This window comes from Urocampus carinirostris, chromosome 5 (assembly GCF_059441175.1).
Source record: "Urocampus carinirostris isolate Australia breed hairy pipefish chromosome 5, RoL_Ucar_1.0, whole genome shotgun sequence".
Taxonomy (NCBI): Eukaryota; Metazoa; Chordata; class Actinopteri; order Syngnathiformes; family Syngnathidae; genus Urocampus; species Urocampus carinirostris.
Window position 1 is genome coordinate 11,130,680 of NC_142353.1, and position 26,156 is coordinate 11,156,835.

The 26,156-nt window shown below is 42.1% G+C and overlaps 1 protein-coding gene across 1 annotated transcript; it reads right to left on the bottom strand.

The window, feature by feature from the left end:
* Nucleotides 1–25,932, bottom strand: rusc2 (RUN and SH3 domain containing 2). The gene is made up of 14 exons (XM_088335693.1): nucleotides 25,816–25,932; nucleotides 22,313–22,745; nucleotides 20,667–21,567; nucleotides 18,043–18,466; nucleotides 8,312–8,821; nucleotides 6,358–6,519; nucleotides 6,126–6,284; nucleotides 5,141–5,217; nucleotides 4,899–5,073; nucleotides 4,716–4,821; nucleotides 4,592–4,638; nucleotides 3,218–4,001; nucleotides 2,194–2,352; nucleotides 1–2,050 (listed from the first exon to the last, which is right to left on the bottom strand). Exons 2-14 carry the CDS (start codon nucleotides 22,600–22,602, stop codon nucleotides 1,795–1,797), a joined length of 4,050 nt encoding a protein of 1,349 aa, XP_088191819.1. The 5' UTR covers nucleotides 22,603–22,745; nucleotides 25,816–25,932; the 3' UTR covers nucleotides 1–1,794.
* Between the last annotated feature and the right edge of the window lie 224 nt (nucleotides 25,933–26,156).

The following is a 26,156-nucleotide window of genomic DNA, read 5'->3' on the forward strand; positions in this document are numbered from 1 at the left end:
TATGGTCACAAGAGCACTTTAGTTAGCCACATTAGCCAGTTAGCATCATACAAAGCCTACACAGAGACAAAAAGAGGGACGGGGTTAGGGGCAGGGATTGGATGACAACAACATATTTACATTTGAATATGAAATCATTTCAACTGTACAAGAAAAAGCAAGCAATCGTCGGCAATAAAGTGTCCACACAGTGCAAAAAAGTCCCTTTTTTTTACTTTCCCGAGCCGGCCGAAAATGTGTTTAGGACGGAAATATACATCATAACCAGCAGAATCAGCAAAGTTTGAGGCGAAAGTGCTATTATTTTTATTTTACAAAAAATACATTTGTTGTGGCGAGAGTGCTTGTCTTTCTTCGTGGGGAAAAAAAGGTAACGCAAAAACATGCTAATGCAACAAACTATGCAAAAAATGCATTTATAATCTGTTTTTCTGCTAAAGCTTGCCTTATTCAACTCAAATGCTTACTGGGCTCCATAATAACCCCAAAACATGCGAATTCTAACAAGCCATGCAAAAATGTGGATAATTTGATGGCAGTTTGATTTTTTTTTCTGCTATATCTTACCCTATTTAAGTTAGCTCTTTTATAATACTGTAAACCCAAAAAGATGGTAACCGACTCTGCTAAAAAAGAAAAGAAAAAAAAGAAATGTGTACAACTTAACGGTGTTTTGCGTTTTTCTGCTATAGCTATCCCTATTTAACATGGATGATAACTGGACTCCATAGTGAAGCAAAAACATGCTCATGCTAAAAACTGTGCAAAAAAACAACAGGCATAATTTATTGGCATTTTGAGTTCTTTTCTGCTATAGCATTCTTTAGCTAAGGTGCTAACTGGAATCCTTCAGTGCGTCAAAAATATGCTAATGTTAAAAAGCTATTCAAAAAATGTGCATAATTTAGACATTTTGAGTCTTTCACATAACCAACCGTATTTAGCCTGGATTCTGATTGGACTCCTTCATGGTGAACCAACAAAATTGTAATACTACACGCTATGAAGAAAAAAAACATGATGGTATTTTTTTTTTTGCTATAGCTAACCCTAGTTAGCGAAGGGTAACTGGACTTCTTCATAGAAAAGCAAAAAAAACAAACAAAACGGGTACACTTTAATGGCATTTTGAGTTTTTCTGCTATAGCTAACCCTATTTATAGCTTCAATGCTAACTGAACCCCTTCATAGTACGTCAAAAATCTGCTAATGCTAACAAGCTATGCAATAGAATGTGCATGATTTGGTGACATTTTAAATTCTTCTATCATATCTAACCCGGTTTAGGTTGTAAGCAAACTTTTTTTTTAATTGTTTATCACTTAATGGCCTTTTGAGTTCTTTGGTTACACCCAACCCTATTAAGCTTGGACGCTAGCTGGACTCCATCATAGTAAACCAAAAGCATGCTAATGTTGATAAGAACCAATGCAAAAGAATGTGTGAGAAATAGAACCATTTAGTTATTCTGCTAAAGCTAACATTGTTTAGCTTATGTGCTAACTGGACAAGTAAAATGTGTTGTTACCAACTAGCACTAAACTCTGCCACAGGTTGTTAGCACAGATTTAGCGAAACATGCTAGGATAGATGAGCTAGCTTCACATATTCCACTGTGTCGTTACAATTGATATCTGTTTGGTTGAAGACACGAATAATCCACAGGCGCATTTTAGCGCATACAGTTTTACTGTTCATGTGTAATACCACATGATCATAACAATATATTAGCGAAACGATGACAGTAGTTTTGGTTATTTGGATGTTTTCATGCTCATGTGTCAATGGCAGTGGTCACATCTTGTTTTCGGTGTCACCGGAACTCGGACTGCCTGCGACTAAATGGCCGCCACCAGGATCAAAATGGCCACCACCATCGGCCTCCTGGCAGAGGGAGACGTAGACAATGGGCACCAGGCCCTGGGCGGGGCCAGCTGAGCACAGCAGCCAATCAGGATCGGCCTTGCTCAACACTCGTAGCAACTCGCCCTTTTTGAAGCTGAGTTGACCCGTTTCCGTGGCGATGTGGTGGCATAGCGCTCGTACTCGGCTGGGATAGAAATGAAAAAATTTGGCTTGCTCATGAGTTCGTACAAAGAAGTGGGTTTGTAAAATACAATATTGCCATAATTTCTGACCATCTACCAATCAGCAACGTAAAAAAGAATGTTATGATTATGGTCATTTTCATACCGGGTTGGGAGTTTAGCCTCAGTCGGCGAGGTCTCGTTGAGGGAAACCGTCTCGATTGGAGGGGTGGTGGCCTCAGGCTCCGTCTTCTTTCCGCCCCCGATTGTCTGAGCCATCATATACAGAACTGACGAGTCCAGGCCCAGCCAACCCGACGGCAGCCTGACAAGCACAACAAATAATTAAATACAGTAGACGACAGGATACGGCATCCCGCCTGAAGACATCTTCACATTTACCTAGTTGTTTATTCCCAGTGCAGGCGAGGCATGACAAACACAGCAACAATCGAATGTCATCTTTGCAAGTGTGGAGCAACAATGGAGGAAAAATTAAAACTGCTCGCATCAAATTATCCATGTTTTATCAGATGATATGACATAATAATACGTCATTTAAATATCCATCTATGCATTTATTATCTTCCGCTTATCCAAGGTCAGGCCACAGCGGCAGCAGCCTCAGCAGGGAAGCCCAGACCTCCCTATCCCCAACTATTTTAGCCAGCTCTGCCAACGGGATCCCAAGGCTTTCCCAGGCCTGTCTAAAGACGTAGTCTCTCCAGCGTGTCCTGGGTCAATCCCGAGACCTACTGCCCAAGACACCTAAGCTGGCTCGTCTTAATGCAGAGGAGCAGCAGTTCTACACAGGGTCCCTCCTGGAGGACTGAACTTCTCACCCTATTCCTACTCATTAGGCTGCACAGAACCCTACCCCTCTCATCACCTGAATGTCAAAACACGCGTCCGAAGGCTTGATAAAATGAATAAAATAGTAAATTATCAAATTACTGCCTAAGGTGTCCAGGTGCACATAGGGACACCTTTATATTTGAACTGGGTTTTCGTTATGGACAAAGCGTGATGGGTACAGAGGTCCAATAACGAAAAGGCACTCGGGTTTAGATCAAGAGGGCCATTCCCCCCAAACACGCCCCTCCAAGTCTCACGGTCATTGCCCACGAGAGCGTCAAATGTATGGGAAACACTGCTCAATATTTGAATTAATAATTTGACTGTTAACGCACCTGTTTTTCCTGAGTTCGCCGCCATCCGTTTTAGTAGGGGAGGTGACTCTGGATCCAAAGAGTCTGCCCCAACGCGGACTCTGCCCCGTTGGACTGACCGGGCCCTCGCCTGGCGTGGCCTCTCGGTTAAGGACGGACTCGGGAGGGCTTCCCATCCATGAGAGTCTCGCCCTGGATTCGGCGCCTTCGACCACGCCCTCACGGATGGGCGGCGGCCGGCATGAACGACGCTCGCCTGATGTCCTGCGCTTGTCCGTTTTGGTGAACTTGGAGCCTTCGGCGGACTGGTCAATGTAGACTTGGGAAGACTGCATCAGTTGGTACCACCAACCGGCCTGGCGGTCCCCTCGATGCCGCTCGTCCACAGTCACCGGTGGGTCCTTAATTACAGCATCTTGCCCTGCCCCCTTCATGATGCGCCCGCTTTTCTCGCTCTCCTTGAACCAAAGACCGCTCGCCACCCGAACAACCTCCCTTCTGGTCTCATCTGGTCTTGGCGCCCTTTCCTTCCCGGCGACCATGCCCCCGACAGCGGACCCCCAACCCCTCATCAGTTGCAAAGTGGAGCGAGCGGGGGATTGTCCGGCTGAGTACAGCAGCTCCTTGCGCCGTTTTTGTTGCTCGCGGCCCGTGGCAAGGAGTCGGAGTTCAAACAGGAGGTCCAAGTCAAAGGGGAGTAGAGACAGGGGCTGTAGGAGTAGGAGGAGCTCGCTAACGAGCTGCTGACACGCCCCCTGGGCCAGCGGGACGAGGCCACACACGTTGTAGTGGGCGGCGATGACATCTGAAATTAAAGCCGTAGCACATGTCGAGGTGAAGCAGTAAAGAGGAGACTGCGGAATTGTGTTTGTGCAAAGCTGGGGCATGAAAACATCTTCATTTACTATCTTATGTTGCCATTTATTCTCAGCTACTACACCATAGTTTTTACTTTTATATTGTCCTAAGTCTCTTCTTGGGCTGGAGAAGCAAAACGAAAACTGTGATGAAGAGTTCATGGAAAACTGATGCCTGAAAACTTCTTTCCTGTCTTGCCATTGATGCTCAGCTACATTACCTCAGTTTTCTTTTTTCTTTTTAATTCCCCCAAGTCGCTTATTGGGCCTAAGAAGAAAATAGGGGATTGCAGAGTATCGTTAAGCTGAGGCATGAAAATGTCCTTGTTTCATATCTTTCCATTTATTCTCAGCTACAATGCCTCAGTTTTCCTTTTTTATTTTGTTTCAAATCACCGTACGTCTCTTTGGCTGAATCAGCAAAGAGAAAATTGACAAGTTGCGCAATACCAGCTAGCAACAGCTAATGTTAGCGTGTCTTCTTTTCTCTCAGAATCTTTTTGCCACTTTTTCTTTTTCAATTCTTTGAAGAGCTCACCTTCCTGCATGAGTAGATGACAAAACCAAAACTCCAAAGACTTGAGGCTGTAAATGAAGATGGAGAAGATTTAAATCAGGACCTCAACTGGTGTCTGGATAAACAGAAGGAGATAAACATTTACTTAAGGAGGCCGAAGATGAAGGCGTTGAGTCTCATGCTGTGGCTGGTCAGCTCAGAGAACTGATTGACCTTGGTGAGCAGGTTGTGTAGCACCCGCGTGGACGGACCTGACCCATTAAAAAAACAAAGCCATGTCTTAAAATTTGGACGACAGTTGTCCCGAAATGTGGCCGTAAGTCCTTACCCAGTTGTGTGACGGCCTCCACCAAACTCCAGGGCCAACAACGGCGCTGTCCTATGATCAGATCCAGAACGTAGGCCTTGAGGCCGTCCTGCAGGACCTCTTGCAGCGCTGGGCACAAGTACTTGAGGATCAGGTGGCCCACGTTGGGGCTCACCCAGGTGTTGCCAAGTTTAGCCTGAAGATAAGCTCATGTCAGGAGGTTGGCATGATGCAGATCTGACAAGACAACAGACCACACTTACCTTGACATCTGGGTCTCGGCTGGTGCCGAAGTGAGCCACAATCAGATCGACTGCTGTGTTGACAGCCTTCACCAAACCTGCCGAATGGTCAACGAGACAATGTGAGCAAATGAGCTATACAAGCTCACAAAAATTCATGAAGGGCTTTACAGTAGCACACGCGATATGGCTACCCCACCATGTGACATTTTCACTCTGTGTTTTTTTCCCTCTGTACGTAATTTATCCCACTATCTGCAGGGTTTGTACAACTTAACAGCCCTATTCAGGCACTTTTCAAGCACACTTAAGGCAAATTATTACATTTTTCCAGTACATTCAAAGGAAGAAATCTAGCGGCGATCAAAACAACCTTTTCTTTGTTGACTTTGATGTCTAAAAAAAGCCAAATAAATTATTCTTTGTCTCGTCAGACCAGAGGATATCTTTCCAGTAAGCCATGGCCTTTGCTTACATACAGTACTTCATTTTGTTGTGTCAAAGTGATGCTTCTTCAGTAACAATCAATTAAACATTATAATAAAATCTGCAGAAATGTGAGGGGTGTACTCACTTTTGTGACATACTGTACTCCATAAATGCTACTATGCAAATACTAAAATATACTTTGCAAATACTACAACAATAAAACTACAGATATAGTACAAAATACTAAAAACAAAATACAACTACAGTAAAACTACAAAACTAAACATCCAATTTATTGCTTAAAATAAGCTTTGATTGTGAGTGTTTGAAAACCAATTTGATGAAACTAATATATTCAAAAACAAATATTAAGTAATATATCCTGTATATTTCTGCAGGTATATTTATTCATAAATGAAAAAAATTGTCTCCAAGATTGGCCCCTTGGCCTATTTACTCATATTGTGCATGTTTTAGAATTTGGGTATCCCTTTAATTATAGGAATGCATCAGTGCACCCCTAGTGGTAAAAAAAAAACACAAGAGTGCAGCATGTCCTAAATCTGTTCAATCTCACCTCGCTTGTGCTTCATATCAATGCAAATCTGTGACTGGGAGGAAGAAGACGAAAAGGACGAAGCGGTAGAGGCGTCCGGCGAAAGGCAAAACTCTTCCGGTGGCTTCTCCGTCAGGGAGAAATAATCAGGAAGGAACTCGCTCTGTTGCGTTTGCTTGACTGAATGCACAGTTTAAAAAAATGAAATTCACATTGGAACAGGAATTGGGGGAGCATTTGAAGCCGCTCATACCGTGATGGCGCCCCGCTGGCAGGCCGGGGAAATCGAATACGTTGCGCCTGGGGAGACGGCAAGAATCGGACGAAGAGGAGACGCAAGGCGCTCTCTCGCCGCCGAGAGGGTTCAGACGACGGTACTCTCGCCACTTCAGGGCCTGTGGGGAAAGGTGGTGACCTGCGGGAATGAAAAGAAGACTTAAAATTGCAAAAATAATAACTACTAGACAATTCCTGTAGCAATTGTGACAGTTGGTGCTGGGCTCTAGCATTTATTCTTTACTCATTAGCGTCCATCTAGTCGCTAGCTACAGTAGTAACAGTTATTATACTGTCTAATAACATAGTAAAAAAAAAGAATGCAAATAAATGGGCCAAATAATTTTGAATTAGCACGTTAGCATGTAGTCGTTGGCATCGAGTCATTGGCATGCCATTTGCTTATAAATACACTTCATGTGCTTCATTCAACACTCAAAGACGTTTGACAGAAGGTGCTTTATACATTCACACACATATTCAAACCTTTTATCAATATGAGAGGGTTTTTTTTATTTATGAGAAGGCAGCGGGTATTTATTCATTTAAAAAATTGGCAATTTGACTTGATTTACTGTTTTGTTTTTTTCATATATTTTAGTTAGAATATTTTTCAAAATTATTTTTGCTAGTTTATTTTTAATCCTTAAAATTCGAACAACCAGTGCAAAAAAAATCTCAATTGGAAAAAACAAGATATCACCTTAAATTATGTTTATATTTATTTTATTTTCAAATTAGATAAATGGACTAATACATATATGTGGTCTGACCTTAAACTGAATGCTAGAAAACCCTTCGATATGGCAGATTTGAAACAATTTTGCAAAGAAGACTGGGCCGAAGTTCCTTCACAGTGTTGTGAAAGACTCATTACCAATTATTTAAATGTTGGTGGCCTGACTCGCTATGAAGTTCTGGGGCACCTAATTTTTCACATGGGTTTTGATTTTTTTTTGCCTTCATAAATGGAATCAACTTTTCAAAACTGCATTTTGTATTTGCTTGTGTTGTCTGTATGTGATGCTAAAATTGGTTTGATGATCTGAAACGACTAAGTGAAAATATTCAAAAAACAGAAAGGGAGAATACTTTTTCACGATACTGTAGTAGTATTGTCTTGTATTTTTTCATTCTTAAAATTAAAATGAATGGTGAAAAAATCTATAAGTAGAAAAAAAACAAGATTGAAATATTTCTTTTATAATATCTAATTCTTCTTCTTTGCTTTATTTTGATTTTCTAATTGAATCATTACAGGCTTAAATGATCATTTCTAATCTCTTTCAAATATAATCCATGTTGCTGTCATGTGAAAAAAAGCTAGAAAAATTGTCTTACAATTATGTATTAAAGAGCTAAAGAGTAATTATTTTCTAAATCTGTCAATATCAAATATATTGTTGTTTCCATGCTAAAATTATCTCATTTTTTGGGAAAAAAATATTTTTAAAAAATATGTTTTCAACACATTTTAGAGATTAGTCTTTTTTTTTTACATGACAGCATCAGTTTTATTCGCATTATTATTTATCTTGTTTTTCATTTTGTTTTGAGTATTGTGTGTGTCTGTATTTTGTTCGGGTGCTTAAAAGAGGCGATTTTCTTTTCTTATGGTAAACAACTGTTTTTAAATAGCACTTTGAAAGGCAATTCATTGGCTGAAACAATTTTGAATAGATTAAATAGCATGATTGTCGCTATTGGCCAACCTTGTTGTTGTTATTCGATTTCCACACCCTCTGCTTTTGTAACCTAGGATATGTAATAAATAGGAAAGGCTCAGGAGAGGGCTTTATAATGGGTTGGACTTTCTTATCTGAATGCTTCTCTCCCTGTCCTACGTGCAAGTTCAAAATCTATTGTCTTCTGTTCTTATTTTGGGTATCTACTTAAATTTAGACTTATCACAAAGTGTGGTGAAAGCTTACTGTTTTGCATCCTGAGGGCTTTGCTGGCCTCCCCGAGGCCGCCTGCCTTAGCACACCCCAACGGGCTGAGAGTGTCCCGTTGTACTGGCTGCAGGTTGGGGGGCGTTCCCCCCCTCTTGGCACCTAAACCGTCAAGCGGAGGCGTGCATCGGTTGTGAATAGGGAGCGGCAGGGGGCTCGGGGTGCAGGTGCCAGAGCTGCCCTGCCTCTCCTGAACCAGCATCGGAGAGTAACTCCCAAGGGGCGAAGGCCGTGCGCACCCGGGGGGGCCCGAGGCTCTGATTAGCCCGCCACTGTAGCGCTCCGTCCCGGCGGGGGCTTCCTCACTCTCGCCAGAACTGGAGCTGGAGTGGTGACTCGACTGCAAGGTGGCGTGGGGCTTGATCTGGAGTGGTTTGGGGCCCAGCTGGTGGTGAAAAGTGAAGGGCTGGATGGGGAGCGTGGTCGGTCTTTGGTCTTTGCTATAGCGGACTACTGCTGGATGGTCGTCACACCAGCTAGAGGAGCCACCTGGATCGAGAGGACCAGAAAGAATGAAGGATATTCACCGGGCTGAAACTTATGGAACAGATAATCGACAAATATGACGTAATGGTTGTCAAACCGATTTAAAAAGGCGGAAAGATAATTTGTCACTCAAGCGACACGAAAATGCTCAATCAGGTGAAAAAACTTGTTAGAATATTTCAAGCATTTATGTTTGTTATTAGACTAAATTGTAGCACAACTTGGTCATCTCTCCCTCTCTTCCTCTTAATAATGTGCGTGAGGCACTGGAGAGCTTAGCCAAGATCCTAAGCATTTATGTTTCTCATGAGAATATGTATATTGCTTGACAAAAGAAGTAGTAGACCAACTTGGTTGTATCTCCTCTCTACCTCTTCATAATGTGCGTGAGACACTGGAGAGCTCAACCAAGATAAGTATTGAAGCTTTTATGTTCGCCATTAAAATCCATCCATCCATTATCTGCACCGCTTATCCTCAGTATGATCGGGGGGCTGCTGGAGCCCATTGCAGCTATCTTCGGGCAGTGGGCAGGGGACACCCTGAACCGGTTGCCGCTCAGTCGCAGGGCACAGAGAGACATAAAACCATTCGCTCGCTCATTCACACCTTGGGGCAATTTGGATCGGCCAATTATTCTGACATGCATGTTTTTGGAATGTGGGAGGAAACCCATGCAGGCACGGAGTGAACATGAAATCTCCGCACAGGAAGGCAGGTAGCTGTATTTGAACAAGACCTCAGAACTGTGCCGCAAACGTGCTAACCACTCAGTTGCCGTGCCGCTGTCATTGAAATACCTTTAAGGAAGATAGCTTGGGTGGACGAATGTGGGACAAGGAGGGAACCTGAGGAGGAGATGGTGTGGCGGGTCTTGGACTGGCAAAACTGGGATGCAGAAGGCAAAGGCTTGATGTTTTGGAGGTTGAAAGGGCTTCAGGAATCAAAATGGTTAAGCAAAGAAAGGAGGAAGTCCAGGATATTTCTAGCAGAGGTGGCTGATTGTCTCACTGAAAACAGCTAGGGAGAGGAAAAGTAAAAGGGATTGGAAAATGGGGTAAAGCTGCCATCTTTTGGCAAAAGAGAGACTGCGGGGACAAACCATGACAGAGCTTGCTTGCCTTTCAGACAACATTACATGTTAGTAAGATTCTAAGCATTTATGTTCCTCTTTAGAATACATTTTAATTTTCTATAGAAGTGGGGGCACAACTTAAATTTGTTTTTAGTCTTAAAATATAGCATGCAGTCAAAATTAAGTTATCAGTTATCTATATCGGTCACCTGAAGCAGGTTTTATCAGTAGGAAAAAAATAGATATCGTCCTATTAATTAGCGTCACTTGGAAATTTTGTGTTACAAATTTCCAAGGCAAAATGAAAAGGCAAATTCCAAGTCGTTTAACCCGTTAACGTTCCGACAGCCCCCGGGCGGGCCATCAGACTTTTGATAAACAGTGACGTGATTTCACTAGGTCACAAGTCACATAAATACGTCATGCCACATATCATTAGAAACTCTTGGGATTCAACATATGATGACCATTTCAAAATGTACTCATCACAAAAACATCCCGATCAGTCTCAAACAAGATACCCGAAAACTATAAAGCCGACATAGCTCACCAATGTTAATCAGCTCATGACATGAATCTTTGCAAACTCCTTTCATCCAGGACAGTGTAAAATATTTACTCCAAAACACAGATATTGCAGACAGATCCTTTAAAAAAAATCTTCCCTAAAGCATCTGTGCACAGTTGGACATTCGTTGTTGCAATCTGTCTGTTTCACCACATAATTTCCGTTTACAAATAAACAGACTCATAAAAGTTTTTCCAATATGGCTGTGAGCCTCTGACCTTTTGATTTACACCATTCTCGGCCAATGCAGGCTTTTTTTAACCGTCCACATTAGCCTAAGGGGGCCTGTATTGAATGAACGGTCATCGTCTCCTTTAGCTTCGAAAACGTTTAGCCAGTAGTAACTGAATTAAATCATGATTGACACATTGGTTAGGCAATGAAATTCTGAAATGAATGACACAGCATATGTACGTAGTGCATTCAAATTAGACCCCAAGATAAACGTACAGAACGCCACTCGTGATTCATTTTCACGCCCAAGTATGCATCATAGTGATAGAGAGGTGTCTAAAAAATTGGCCAACATTGCAAAGGTTTTAGTGCTGTGAATTGCTTGTCTCCAAATGGCCACTTTTGGGAATACAATGTTTAGTTATTCAGATTGAGATCAAATTTGACAAGGTACCAGGTAAGGCTTCAAGGTATTGCCTCACCTGTTTTCCATGCCCATGCTACACTCTTTTGCGTGCATCTAATTGCAACAACAACAACAACAAAATCAGCCTAAAATAAAAAAAACTTTTATTTCTGTGTGTTCCAACTCACATTACTCAATGTTAGTAGCACTTGTGTCTATATTCTCAAAACGGTTCAGGAAGAGCATTCAACTATCTCTGGGTACATTTTGATTTGGAAATTTAGGCAAATTTTACAGGAATGTTTAGGGGTTAATTTAGAATAAGAAAACCAAAACTGTTCCAATTTCAAATCAAAGTAGCCCACCGCCAGCCAGAAGCTCGATTTTTGTGAAGGTTGCAAATTGTGAACCTGGTAGGACGTGACACACATAAAAATATGCAGAAAAAAACATTCACACAAAGTCACCCAAACCTGATTTGTCCAAGGGAAGAAAAGCTTCCGAGTGAAGGAAAAAGAGAGAAAGGGAGACCTCACAGTATTGCGCAATCTGTTTGTCAGACTAAAGTCGAGCTCCTATCACTTTGTGCAGTTATTGGGGCTACCACAAGGAACAGCATGAATGATGCAATGCTCATTGCGATATCTTTCAATTTACTTTTATCCACCAACCAGTTTTTTTTTTTCATTCAACGCAAGCGCCACCAAAAATTATAGCATTTTTAAGACTCTTTTTTTCCCTCAATAAGGAACAGGATAAGCTTAAATAAGATGAAAATGCTAGATTAAAAAAATCAAAAAGGAAAAAAACAAAAATGTGAACAACCCAGTGTTGGAAACCCTCCACTGCCTTGAAATTGTTATGTCCATTTAATTCCTAGAACTGCTCTGGAGCTAGGGTCTGGGTGAAACTGGGCCAAATCAAATGTTCCATAAAAAAAAGCTCCAATTAAAAATATTCACCGGTTTTCAAATACATTTTTTGAATTGCTAAACAAAATAATAGCTAAAAATAATATTAATAATAAATGTGAAACTAGAAATAAATTAATGTATGTATAAATGAATCTGAAATTTGCATGGGTTTTACTTACATTCAAGGGACAATGTGTATTATTTGACCACTAGATGTTGCTGTATTGTGTAGTGCAACCAAAAACGAGTGCAAGGAAGAATACAAACTCAAAGTGACCAAAATACACAACTTTACTTCCCATTTTCTTGAGCAGCCTTTTGAGGTTTTTAATTACCCTTAGCAGCAAGATGGCTGATAATTAGCTGATGTTATGTAAGCTAAATGTACATTTCTCGAACAACGAATATATATTTTTTGATGTACATTTATATAATAGTTCTTGTATTTTGGATTCTTTTTTAAATCAATATTGTTCTTTTTAAGACATGTCTTTTTTGCCGAGCTAAATAATACAACTGTCCCTTTAAACTTTTATTTTACTGTGGAGGCGTAAATGACCTCACAGGCTGCATGTTTGAGACCCCTGCCCTTGACTGTCCGCTCATAATAGAAAACACTGCTCACTACCGGTACTCATAAAAAACGAGCACCAAAAATGCAATTTTAATTTAAACTCAAAATTGTATTACTGGTTTAAAAAAAATCGCTGTTACTGTAGTTTGTTTTTTTGTTGCTGTTTTTTTTTTCTCTCAAAAAAATCGTGTAGCCCTAGTACATTAGTGGAAAATAAAGGATGCAAAAGTGGACAGGAGGAAGAAAAAATGGGGAGGGGGGGGAAACAGGCAGAAAACAACAGAAAAACATCGAAAAGAAGAAAAGTAGAGTGGCAGGAATGGGGAAAGGATTGATGGAGAGAGAGAAGAGGAAAAAAATAGAGGAAGGAAATGAAAAGCAAGACCTTCCTGCAATGTCGTGTTTCGGCTACATGAGGTTCTATTAATCTATAGTGGAAAATGAGCATTCAGTGTGATAACACTCACAGTCCCTCTCCAATGTCCCGACTGATGCCATGTTTTTTCCCTTGTAGATCTACATTAGCACCATTAGCAGCATTAACGTAAATGCGGGCCACCCGCAGGCTTTTAAAAAAAAATCCCTACGGACCAAAGGAAATCCTAATGAATAAAACATGTGCACAATACAAAAGAATTGATAGAAGCACAGAAGAAGAAAAAAAGGAGGCCAGTTTTCCAAAGTTTGTATTAGTAATAAGTATCGACTGATATTAGCTTTTTAAGGCCGCTACCGGTTATTAGTTTTAAGATTCATAACTGAGATTTGAAGCCGATATTCATTTGCTGTAAAAGCTTAAAAAAAAACCTTAGAGTAAATAAATAAGAATTTCAATATAATTAACATGACTTAACTTTCACTTAAACCAAAGACATGGCAGGGAATAACATTAGGCTTAGCAGCAACTCGTATAAAAAGGTACATTGAAATTAAATAGCTCCGTGAAACTTTTTACAGAAAATAAATTAAAATGTCAATACAACCATGGCTTGAATTACCGTATTTTCCGCACTATAAGGCGCACCTAAAAGTCTTGTTTTTTTTCAAAAGCTGACCATGCGCCTTATAACACAGTGCGCCTTATATATGGCTCAATATTAAATTCGCAAGGTCTCGCAACTACGAGAAACAGCCGCCGACTCCATTTTTCGCGCTGTGCATACTGGGAAATATTAAACGATTGGTAGTTGCCGGGGCTCGTGTTGTATTTGTTTACTAAGTGGCAAAATGGCTACCCCATTAAACTGCTTAATTCATATTCAACAAATACAGTATTTGTCTGAATCCAGGGTTATGACTGGTGAAGATGTAAAGCACAATTTACCTTAAACAAACGCAGAATTATTCAGAATGTCACGTTTGAGAGAGAGAGAGAGCGAGAGAGAGAGAGAGAGAGAGAGAGAGCGAGATTCTCTTTCATACGTGCATTTGTATAAGAAAATGGCTCCTGTTAAGAGACACGCGTACAACGCCGAGTTTAAACTCAAAGCGATCAGTCACGCAGCACAACACGGCAATAGAGCGGCAGCGAGAGAGTTAAACTTAAATGAATCGATGGTACGGAAGAGGAGAAAGGATGAAGATAAGCTCCGCCAAGTAAGGAAAACTCAACAAAGTTTCCGTGGCAATAAAGCAAGATGGCCAGAGTTAGAGGAGACACTTGAACAGTGGGTTGTTCAACAAAGAGCGGCAAGCAGAAGTGTCAGTACGATAACTATACGTATGAAGGCAACAGCGCTGGCACAAAAACACCGGACGTGTTGGATGGCCCATTCACTGAGATATGGTCAATTCGAACACAGCAGAAAAAGAATTCGAGGGATTCGTCGATGAGGAGCTTATAGAGTGATCTTTGTTTTTCTTTTGTGTGTTTACGTTTTACATTTTACAGTTATTATGTTATTGCTTTGCACTCGTTGTTTTTGCACATTACGAGTGTCACTTTATTGCGATTGCACTAACGTTTCATTTAAAATAACAGTATCAGACGTTTTTTTCTTTGCGTGTTGACTAAATGGACAAAAAATAAAATGATATGTCGATGTTGTTCAAAGATGTGTCACGAAAATGCTTTACCTCAGAGAAAATAATAAAACGGCTGTTTATTTATTTTGGGAGTGAATGGAGTTGTGGAAAGCTTGTTTGTTAATAAAGTTTGACCTTTTTGAATATTTTGTTGACATTCCCTTGAGCGTGGCAACATCTAGAGGTTGCATAAAGTAACTACATTCTCTACTGTAGTCAAGTCGTCACATTTATTTACCGTAAATAGCCCTTAATCCCAAAAATGTCTCGAAGGACTGCACAGGATTACAATTACAAAATTGCACAATTACCTGATCTTAAACCAGCATGCACTTATAGCGCCTTATAATGGGGTGCGTCTTATGTATGGCATAAGTTTTAAAATATATCATTCATTGAAGGTGCTCCTTATAACATGGTGCGCCATATAGTGCGGAAAATACGGTAACTTAAAACAAAATTTTAACAGAGCTTGCGAATTGAAAAGTTTGGACACTCCTTTCTTCAGAGCCGGATTGACGGACTCAAGTTATGGTAACGGATAATCACTCAGCCGTCTACTTTAACGTGGTATTTATGCTTTCTTAATTACAAACACATACGCTTGATTGACGAACTAATGATATAAGTGCGAATATATCAGTCTCCACCTGAACGTGCTTCTGTAAAAACAAGTAGACTACACTTTTTAGGCCTTTTCTTAATCACACACACGCTTTTTAAGGACTTTAAAATCTCAATATCATCAGCACGATTTCTGCTGTTTTTATGTATTGCCTTTCTCTAGATAGATAGATAGATAGATAGATACTTTATTCATCCCCTAAGGGAAATTCACATTTCCAGCAGCATCCCTGAGCTGAGAACAATACAATAATAAAGCCAAAAGAAAACAATATACAAATACCCAGTGTGACGTGCAAATGCCCACTTTAGCATGTTATATAGATTAACTAAATAGTGCTACACATAATGCAGTAAGATCCAATGTAGGTGGTGTGGTTTAATGTGGGCCTTTACTCTGCCGGGTGGAGTTAAAGAGCCTCATGGCATGAGGAAGAAAAGAACTCTTCAGTCTGTCCGTAGTACAAGACAGTGACAGCAGTCTGTCACTGAAACTGCTCTTCTGTCCGGAGATAATGCTGTGAAGCGGATGCGATGGATTGTCCATGATTGACCTCAGCTTTTTCAGTGCCTGTCTCTCAGCTGCTGTTGTTAGGCTGTCCAGCTCTTTGCCCACAACAGAGCTCGCTTTCCTAGCCAGTTTATTGAGACGAGAGGCATCCTTCTTCTTGACGCTGCCTCCCCAACACGCTGCCGCATAGAAGAGGGCGCTTGCCACTACTGTCTCATAGAATATTTTCAGGAGCTTTTTGCAGATGTTGAAGGAGGCCAGCCTTCTGAGGAAGTAAAGTCGGCTTTGCCCTTTCCTACATAGAGCTTCTGTGTTGGCAGTCCAGTCCAGTTTGTTGTCCAGCTGCACACCCAGGTATTTGTAGGTCTGGACAAATTCTACACATTCTCCCTTGATGGTTACAGGAACCGGGTGAGTTCTGGTTCTCCTGAAGTCCACCACCATCTCTCTGGTCTTGGTGGTGTTTAGGTGCAGGTGGTTTGCGTCGCTCCATCGGACAAAGTCCTGAATCAATTTCCTGTACTCCTCCTCCTGCCCGTTTCTGATACATCCCACGATCGCAGTGTCATCGGCAAACTTTTGCACATGGCAGGACTCAGAGTTGTACTTAAAGTCCGATGTATATAGAATGAATAGGAACGGAGAGAGAACGGTCCCCTGCGGAGATCCTGTGCTGCTAACCACGGTGTCCGATGTACAGCCCCCCTGTTTCACATACTGCGGTCTGCCTGTCAGGTAGTCAGTAATCCATTCTACAAGGTGTGAGCTAACTCCCATCTCTGTCAATTTCCTACTCAGTAGCAGAGGCTGTATGGTATTGAAGGCACTAGAGAAGTCCAAAAATGTAATCCTCACAGCCCCCTTCGCCCTATCCAGGTGAGAGAGGGATCGGTGTAACATGTATAATATAGCATCCTCCACTCCCACCTTCTCCTGGTAAGCAAATTGCAGTGGGTCGATGGCGTGACGGACCTGTAGCCTCAGGTGGTGCAGCAGCAGCCGCTCCATGGTCTTCATCACATGTGATGTCAGGGCGACTGGCCTGAAGTCGTTGAGTTAGCGGCAGCATGTAAAAAAGTTCAAAATTCCATACAGCTTCTTAACAGACTTTTTTTTTTGAATAAAGATAACATTTCTAGGAAAAGGTTAAGTAGATCATATGATATGTCCTTATACGAGTTGAAGGTAGAATATTTTCTCCAGTAAGTATGTGTTAACAATGCCCAACTGAGTTCAAAGTGCACTTTTTTTCCCACCGCACTTATATGCTTTAATCTAAGCTGTACGGGGCAGGACATATTGGGTAGGAGTGGGGGTTGGGAACCTATGGCTGGCGAGCCATATATGGCTCTTTCTATGAGTACCTGTGGCTCAGGGACAAAATTTGATTGCATGCAAATTTTCTCCATCTCGTTCAAAACTTGAGCCATTAATCCGGTTCAGATACACGCAAAGCCAAACCAAAACTGAATTACAATAATGTACTTCACAGAATATATAGTGCACGTTTTTCACTACAATTTACAGTCGAGGTGTCACACCCAAAAAAAAAAAAAAAAAGTTTTGGCTGTACAACGCTAAAGAATCCTTTATAAAAAAGCTCACTATATAATCTGTGTTCAGTGTTCAGATACCTTGCGATGAATCCACAGAACAAACTGTAAATACGCCAAAACACCGGAAGAGAACTTGAAGTTATTTGATTGGGTGAGTGGGAGGGATGGGTGGAAATATGCAAAAAGTGCAAGTACTCCCTCCCATCTCTCGCCCTACTCCGTCTGCGCCAAAGGTAAGCACATCAGGCTCCCCGTTTGCAGAATGTTGTGACGTTTTTACAAAATGACTGCTTGCATCTGGTTTTGAAACCAATATGTATGAAAAAAGGGTCAAAATGAGTTTAACCGATCTTGAGTAATTGCAAGAAAGAAAGAAAGTTTAAAGTGTTATGTTTGTTGATTTTGGGACACGGGCTCTGGCATTATTTTCTTTTCATAATTTTGATCAAATCATCAAAAATAAATGTGCTGAAGACTAAGCTTTTGTCTGGGGCGCGGGTTCATGGTGTGTCTCTTTCCCAAAATAAAATTAATATATTTTGCTTTTATGGCTCTTTGAGTCAAAAAGGTTCCCGACCCTGGGTAGGAGGAATGGAGGGTTGAGGGGAGTAATAAAGAGTAACGTCACACTTGTCCCCATGGTTTTTATTTGTTATTAAAAAAGACCTGTTTCAGCTTTGGTCCATCTGCCAACCAAAACCCCAGGAAAGATGGAAAAAAAGAGTTTATTCGTGCTAAAAAGATGTATAGACATAAGGTAAGAAGAAGGGTGAATAGGCGTATGAATGAAAACAAACCTTCAACATCTTTGCCAAAAGAAGCCACCGGGGGTGTCGTTGCTCCCAAGTGTCCCTCTCGGCCAGGTGAGATCTCCACAGGGGAGAATGGATCTGCCCTTATGGGCGGTGAGCTGCCGTGCCGTCGCTTACTGCGGGCGATCTCAGCGAATGAGGTGACCCGGGGCGGGTTAGGGTTAGGCTGTTTCCCTCCATCGCTGAGGCGAACAGGGCAGCTTAGCATTCGCTCCAGAGAGCCAAAGCGGGGCCCGGGTGACTTGTCCAAGTGACGGTCGTAACTGCGGGAACGGGGCCGGCCCCCAGGAGCCCCAGGCTCTTCCGGAGGGGGGGACATGTTTACGTATACCCGACCTTGGAGGAGAACAGGGCCGGGGGGCCTCTCCTCGTCTTTGTTTTCTTCTTCATTATTGGTTGTCTCGTGTCGCTGGGAGAGAAACAGAAACCATATTTAGGACATTTTCTGTCCGCTAAACAGGAAGTCCCGCCTTCACAAGGAAAATATATATAATATACAGAGACCCCTCGCTACTTCGCGCTTCATTTATCGCTGGTTCTTTTCCTTTGCGGATTTTGAATTGAATTGATTTTGTCTTTATTGTCAATGATATTATTGTATCGTGCGTGGTGTTCTGAAAGACAGCAAAGAGAGCGGGACAGATTAAGGAGTGCGCTATGTGTTGGGTGGGTGTGACTGTGTGCACCACTGGGATAGGCTCGTGGGACTGTCAGAGTATGAGTGTGAGAGGCCGGCGAATGCTGTCAGTCAAACAGCGGTTGGGCGCTGCCTCCATAAACAAACTGGAAAGCACGGCGAACGCTAGTTTTCAGCAGTTTATTACAATGAAAATAAAATCATAAATTAAATCGACCTGAGGAAAGTCAGAAAAGCGCAACGACATAGTGAAATGCTGTCACCATCGGTTTTTCTGCGGATTATTATCGGGTTCCAGAAGCGACTGGGGAGGCGTAGGTGTGAAGGCAAAAGCGGTGCTGCTGGCCTGGCTTATTGCTAATGGCTAGGCAAAAACCTGTCCTATGCCACCGCTGCGGTCCCTGTATCTTGAAAACACCAGGTTCATTGGCCATAAAAAACAGATGATCTGGAGCTACAATTCTTCGTGAACCACTACATTCGCAGCGATTTTATTTCAATCATTGCGGAGATCCGGCTCATTTCGAGGACACCCGATGCGAGCACGCAGCTACAGTCCCTCATCAGTTGTCATTTCTTCAAAGTTTTTCCAACTGGTCTCACATAGACCCAAAAGGTCCTGAGTGTATCTTTCCATCTCATAGATGAATTCTTTCAACCTATCATGTTGGTTCAAGGTGCGGACGTTCCATGTGGCAATAATCCTACCATGCAATCTAGGTGTTTTAATACAAGTCACACACTTATACCCTCCGACCTGGTAGTAAGGCATATTCCTCTTTGACCCTGGTGATGACTGAGCCGGTATTAAGTATGTATGTAGTGTGTCTAGGGCAAGAACAGCCTGGCAGCACTCATCCCTCTCCACGCCGTTTTTTAGTGTTGGGGTTTGCTCCACCAAAAGAAACATAGCACAGGTTTCCGTTACTACCAGTAACAGGAGAAGCCTCCTGATCTGACTATGCGCACGACAAACAGACACAAATAATACAAACTAACACTACACAAACTTTCTCCATATTTACAGAACCATTGAGTACATGAAAAATACAATTAACACAAATGTTTTCTATATTTATCAGAACGATTTTCTTCTCAGAATACCTCAGCACTAGCTTAACATTAGCTTAGCATTAACATTAGGTCACCGTTAGCTTAGAAGCCGTGCACCCTTGCGATGAGAATACACAATAAACTAACACAAAATAGTCCTACACAAAATGTTTTCCAACCTTACGAAGATGATGGTATACACAGAAAATCTCAATATTAGCTTAATGTTAGCGTAGCTATCACGTAGTGCTAGCTTAGCTCAACATTAGCTTAGTATTACCCACAAACTACTATGTACTTTAAACATAAACTAACACGGCAAAAATGTTCCCCATATAGATGAATATGTTATAGAAGGATACACAGTAAAATACAGGGTGGACGTATCCCTGGCTTACCAAAGCAATCACATAGCTCTAGCTTCGCTCAACGTTAGCTTATGGTTACCCATGAACTATGGTGAACATTAAACAAACAAAATTGACCCAAACTAACACGGCAAAAACGTTTTCCATATTTAAAGAGATAAATATGTTATGTAAGGATACACAGTAGAATACAGGGGGACGAAGCGCTAGCTTAGCATAGCGATCACATAGCGCCAGCTTAGCTCAAAGTTAGCTTTTTGTGACCCATGAACTATTGTGTACATTAAACAAAATTGACGGAAATTAAAACGGTAAAAATGTTTTCCATATTTAAAGAGAGGAATATGTCATAAAAGGGTACATAAGAGGATACAGGGTGGACAGCTCTATGAAGGTGCTGCTCATTATGGTAACGCAAGTCTACCTATAATAACTGTAGGTATGACCAAAGTCATCCAGCCATTTTCTGCAGTATACAAGACGCACCTTTATACAAGGCGCTCTTTCAAATTTGTAGTCTGAAAAAATGGTAAACAAACATCGACACTCACTCCTTCAGACTCCTCATGCTCACTCTCATCTTCTCCATCCTGGTCGTTCCTCTGCCGAAACAGGAAGTACTCATTAGTTGGCGTGGGACTGGGTGGGCTGCCCCCGTTGTTCTCCTCGGAACCGCTGTGGACCGAAGAGCCAGCAGGGCTGGGGGAAGACTGGGACGACAGGTCACAAGTGACCAGCTTGTAATAGTTTTGGGTGGCCACCACCAGACGAGCTTGGCTCTGCAGGCAGGTGGCCGCACCTCCTTGGTAAGAGTTGCAGTTGGTGTCTGCCAAGCATGTAGAAAGCGGTGGTGGCTCTGTGGGTGAAGTGAGGAGGTCCAAGTAGAAAGCCCCTCCTGGAGGCGGGCACTTGGCAGGGCTATTGAAATTGTCCGTCTTCTCAGGGTTGTTCATCTTGTTGTAGATGGCGCTGAAATTGACCAGGACGCCGTCTGAGCTGTTGCAAGATGAGTCGCTGCCGTAGGCCGGCGGACCATCGGGGAAGGTGTCCGGGAAGTCCTGCAGGGAGAAGTTCTGGGCCAGAGCGCAACAGGAGCAGTGCTGTAAAGACGAGCCGGAAAAGCAAGACCCTGTCTTGCCGCTTGGCATGGGGTGGTCCTCATCTTCGTCGTCCTCCCACTCAGCGCCATCTACTGACATGTTGGAGCCGCTGCTGCCGTGACGACACCCCGAGTTTCGGGTAAGGGAGTTCCCGAAGTCCATTTGGTGGAAGGACGGGGTGGCTTCTTGGTGGAGGTGAAAGGAGGAGTCTTCGTGGTAGCCGCTGAGGTTGTCCTCGTCCCCCTCGTCCTCCTCATCGTCCGCCTTGATCAGAAAGGGGTTCCTCCGGAGTGGGTGGTGGTTTCTGGCTTTGACTCGGGGCAGCGTGTGAGCCCCCAGCTCGTCAGAGACGCTGGAAGAGTAGAGGTAAGAACAACGTAAAAAAAAAAAAATCCAGCCCGACCCGACTAAGAGCAAAGGGAATTAAAGCCCACCCAGGAGGGGCCCCGTCAATTCACTTGATTTGTTGAGTTGGAAGCAAGCCCCAAATTTTATATTTCTTTTGCGAGGACTAAGGAGCAGATGTGATTTCCTCTAACACATTTTGTCACGAAATCTTAGTTCAACAAGACTTTATCAACCACTTTTTCACAATCTACGGCCTGCGACCTGGATAAGTCCCACTTCCACATTGGGTCCGGCCCCCCTGAACAATTTAAGTGAGCATTTTGACACACCTTTTTTTTTTACCTAAAAAAAAAAGTCTGTTTATGCATTTTTTGGATATCACGTGTCACAAGGACAATATGTTATTGTAACATGTGAAAATTTAACATTTGTCCCTGGCTCCAATAAAAATAATGTACTGCATTTTCTCAAATTATCTCTGGTGGTTTAGAGCTCAGACAACTGAATTTGGACCTATTAAGACTGTGAACAGCACAACAGAACATTTATGTCACATGGACTTTTTTTTCTGTGAAGAACCCACAGAGTGTTATTCATTGATTTTGTATTTAAAAATAGTGCTATTAAATATTTTCCGACTTTTATTCTTTGAATAATCTAGAAGTGTTATTAGTCTATTATTTATTTTATTAATAGGCCAAAATTTGGGTCTGGTCGGGCTCAGATTTACAGTAAGCATACAATCTTACTTGTGGCTGGAAGTGAAAGAAGAGTCGTCACTGTCAGTGCTGCCCCCGCTCTTCCTCTCGGCCCCCCCGGTCTGAATCAGACTACTGTAGAGAAGCGCCTCCCTTTGGAGCTCGTCCTGCTCGGGGAGGGAGGTGGTGCGACTCAGGCCCAGGTTCTCTGTGGGGCTGAAGGGGTTGGTTCTCTTCAGAGAGCCGGCCTCCACCTTCCTCCGCCCCTCTACCTGGCAATGCACCAGGGGGATGTGGTGCACAATCAGCGTCTCACCGGACAGTTTAGGGGAGGCATCCATTGCAGAGAAGAGTTGAGACGATGCTGTGTTTACAGTCCTGTTCAAGGGAATTGGCCGAGTTGCAAATCTGGGGCGCCCCCAGGAATTTGTGAGGAGAGGACAGGGAAGCAGAAGGCGTGTCCTGAGTGGACTGAGCGAGACATCTGTGTATAAACCCGAAAACAAGGCGTTAGAACAGGGAACCCTTGCTACTTCACGCATCGGTTGACGCTGGTTCACTCCTTGGCGAATTTTAAGTTGAATCGTCTTTATTATCATTGATATTGTAAAAGGATAGTGGGATGTTTGGACGCGTTCTAAGGGATGGACAGGGCACCTTTATGATGCGGCAGGGGTGAACCAGTGAAAGCTGACGGGCCCTGCTGTTCAACAAAAGTGTATTGTGTCACCCTGACCCGAGTGACATGGCCGCTTTCTCGTGTCCCGTTTCATCTGGAGGAACGAAAGCATGACCAACTTAGGTGCCGGGGTGCCCGCATAAAATGAGGGATCTCTATATTTTATGAATAACATTCCTCACAGACAACTAAATGAGTGGACAGCACGGTCGTCAAGGAAACATCCTGCTATTCATGGAAATAAACACACCCTCTCAAAGAAAAAGAAGAATATAAGCACAACTGGCGAGTGCAGGCTGACGGTTACGTAACAGCAGGGGAAGTGTCCAGAAAAGCTAGCAAACACTAGAAATATCTTGACACGTTCTGCAAAAAAAGACACTTGAAATCAACTCCATGCAAATCTTAAAGTTTTTGTATGTACCTTGCAAAATATTCTACTTGCTGACCCCATCAGCTTTCTGAAATCGACTTTGTTTTACGTGCAAGTACGTAAAATTCCTGAACTGGTTGCCAGCCAGTCGCAGTGCACACAGAGACATACAACTCACTTGCTCATTCACACCTAGGGACAATTTGGACCGGCCAATTGACCTGACATACATGTTTTTGGAATGTGGGAGGAAACCGGAGTGCCCGGAGGAAACCCACACAAGCACGGGGAGAATGTGCAAACTCCATACAGGAGGGTTTGTTCTCATGACCTCAGAACTGTGCCGCACACATGCTAACCACTGCGCCGCCGTGCTGCTCTGAATTAATTTGTTGTCCATGTAAAATATAATCTTAACAGAGCTAAATAATGAACCCAAATCACATTTAAAGCATGTTAAAACAATATTTTACCAAGACGACAAATTAAAACGCCCTCACCTTATTAATCCAAAAGAAACAAAAGAAAATTACTTCTATGATTCTCATGTTTGTTGACAGTGTAATGTAAATTAGCAAATTGCACTGGGATTTTTATTTTGGCAGCACCATAAAGCATTTGTGCTTAGGGCACCTAAAAGGCTAGTAACGCCAATGGGTCTTCTCTCACGTTTTTTAAAGCTTTTTTACAGCTTTCCCCCCATTATGCCACATCAAAAATAAATTCATTATCATGCCCCAAAACATACAAAATTCAGCGAATTAAGTCTCTAAGATGCTTGTCTGTTATAAGTTGATGTAATATAAAATGCTGGTCTGTTGTTGATTTGCGTCAGGTGAAGATACCAATATGCTATTGGCCCTACTCCTCTCCCAGAATGTGTTTCTCTTCTTTTCACAAATACAACACTCCATTTTTTGTGCTGTATTTATTTGCAATGGGTCCAAGGTTTGCAATGATGCTAAAAGGAGAATCAAAAACATGAAAACCATGGAAAAAAAGCCTACTACTCTCTGTATTATAAAAAAAAAAAACCACACAGTACGTTAGATGGCAGTGACCAATCGATCATGTGGACTATTATGAAAACTGAGAAGGTGAACACAACAAATACATTTTAAAATCACTTTGCCTTCACTGTCCCCTCGCCCTTTGCATCCACCCGTGACTTCACTGTACCAGCTCAAGTCATGTCAGACCAACAGTAAATAAAATATATTTATCCAAAATGCAATTTACCGGTAATCATGTACGCATACTTTCGTCCAGGTGGAAACATATGTTGGCCTGGAGAGGGATGGGCGCCACCAGGCGGTACTTGCCCAAGACACACCACAGGAAATGGTGCCCCTACGAACCTAGTGGTTACGGGATCCAAACCAACCAACCAACTAACACATACTTTCCACATAAGTAGTACCATATACTAGTTGATTTAATGTTTTTTCTCTGGAGTAATGAGCGTTAGCATTAGCAACATCCATTTATCCCCGTGAATTGGCCCTTTCACTTTACGAGCACCACCTCAAACCAGATTGGTGACGTATCCTCGGACACACATTGACACATTTCAAATCGGCGCAGTTTAGAAATAATAAACGTTCCCACATTCAAGTGTTTTTTGTTGCTTTTTATTTAGACACAGCACAAAAACAACACCAATCATTAGTTAAATAGTTGTACTTAATAGTATTTAGATTACATAACATTGAAGCTGATTAAAATAACCAGGTAGACAAATCAGCAGGCATTAACCTACATGTCTATCCCACAATGACCGTCCGTCTCGATTAATAAAGACACATTTCTGGTTTGTTTTCAATATAAAAGCATTTGAAACCATTCTGACACTCTTGAATCGTTTTAAACGGAGTTGTTTGAAAACAATTGTAAATTATTTTATATATCTTAGCAGTTGTATGGCAATCCTGAGTTACAGTTATTAGCGTATTAGTCAGAAAACCTAAAGAATGTTTTGTTTTGAAAGATGTAAGCGGAAACGAATTATGAAATCCTGGTGGTTTAACACTTGTTTGTTTCTGTCATACCGGGATCAATAGGTGATCGAATGAAGTCTTTGCGTCACAAATTAATAACTGTGATGAGTAAACTCACTAATATGAAAATCATAATTAATCTTTTGGTGATTAAAAAAAAAATCTGTGACAAAATCGCTTTACAGAACCGGTGCTCTAGCACAAATGTTCCTTTGTGTCAGTACGATAAAAAACAGAATGTGCGCAAACACTGGACCAAACTCATTCTATTGTTTTCCCTCGAACAGAATCTAAAATCTTTGACGTTATATTATTATGATCAAAATGACAAGACGGTGGTGGAATGTGAAGGGGAAAATTACGTTTAAGGAGGAGACTGAAGGAGACGTCGTCGGTTCAGTACCAAGCCCACAAGCCCGCAAGGCCGTATCGAGACACTCGTTGGTTTGGTTCTAGCTTTAAAACCCAAACAACAAAGACAAAATTAGAAATTAAAAACGTTTACCTTGTGCGTGGAAGGGATGGAGGGTCGCTTGGCTTCCACGCACGTGCGTGTGCGCGTGTCCGCCGGGCGAGGACGAAGATGCTTCTTGTCGATTTGCCCTGGTGAAGACACTGCGCATGTGCCTCTTGTGGACTCTAGTCATGTGTCGTTCGCGAACGAAACGGCTTTATGAGTCGATAAGATGCATGATAACGATCATAAACAGACATGTTTGGATGGATATGAATTAATATAAACATATATAAAGATAAATACATTTTGATAAAACCAAAGCAATATTCTTTGGTAACCGCAAGGCAAATCAAGATTTACAAGTAAAAATGGATGGTGCTGCAATAGAC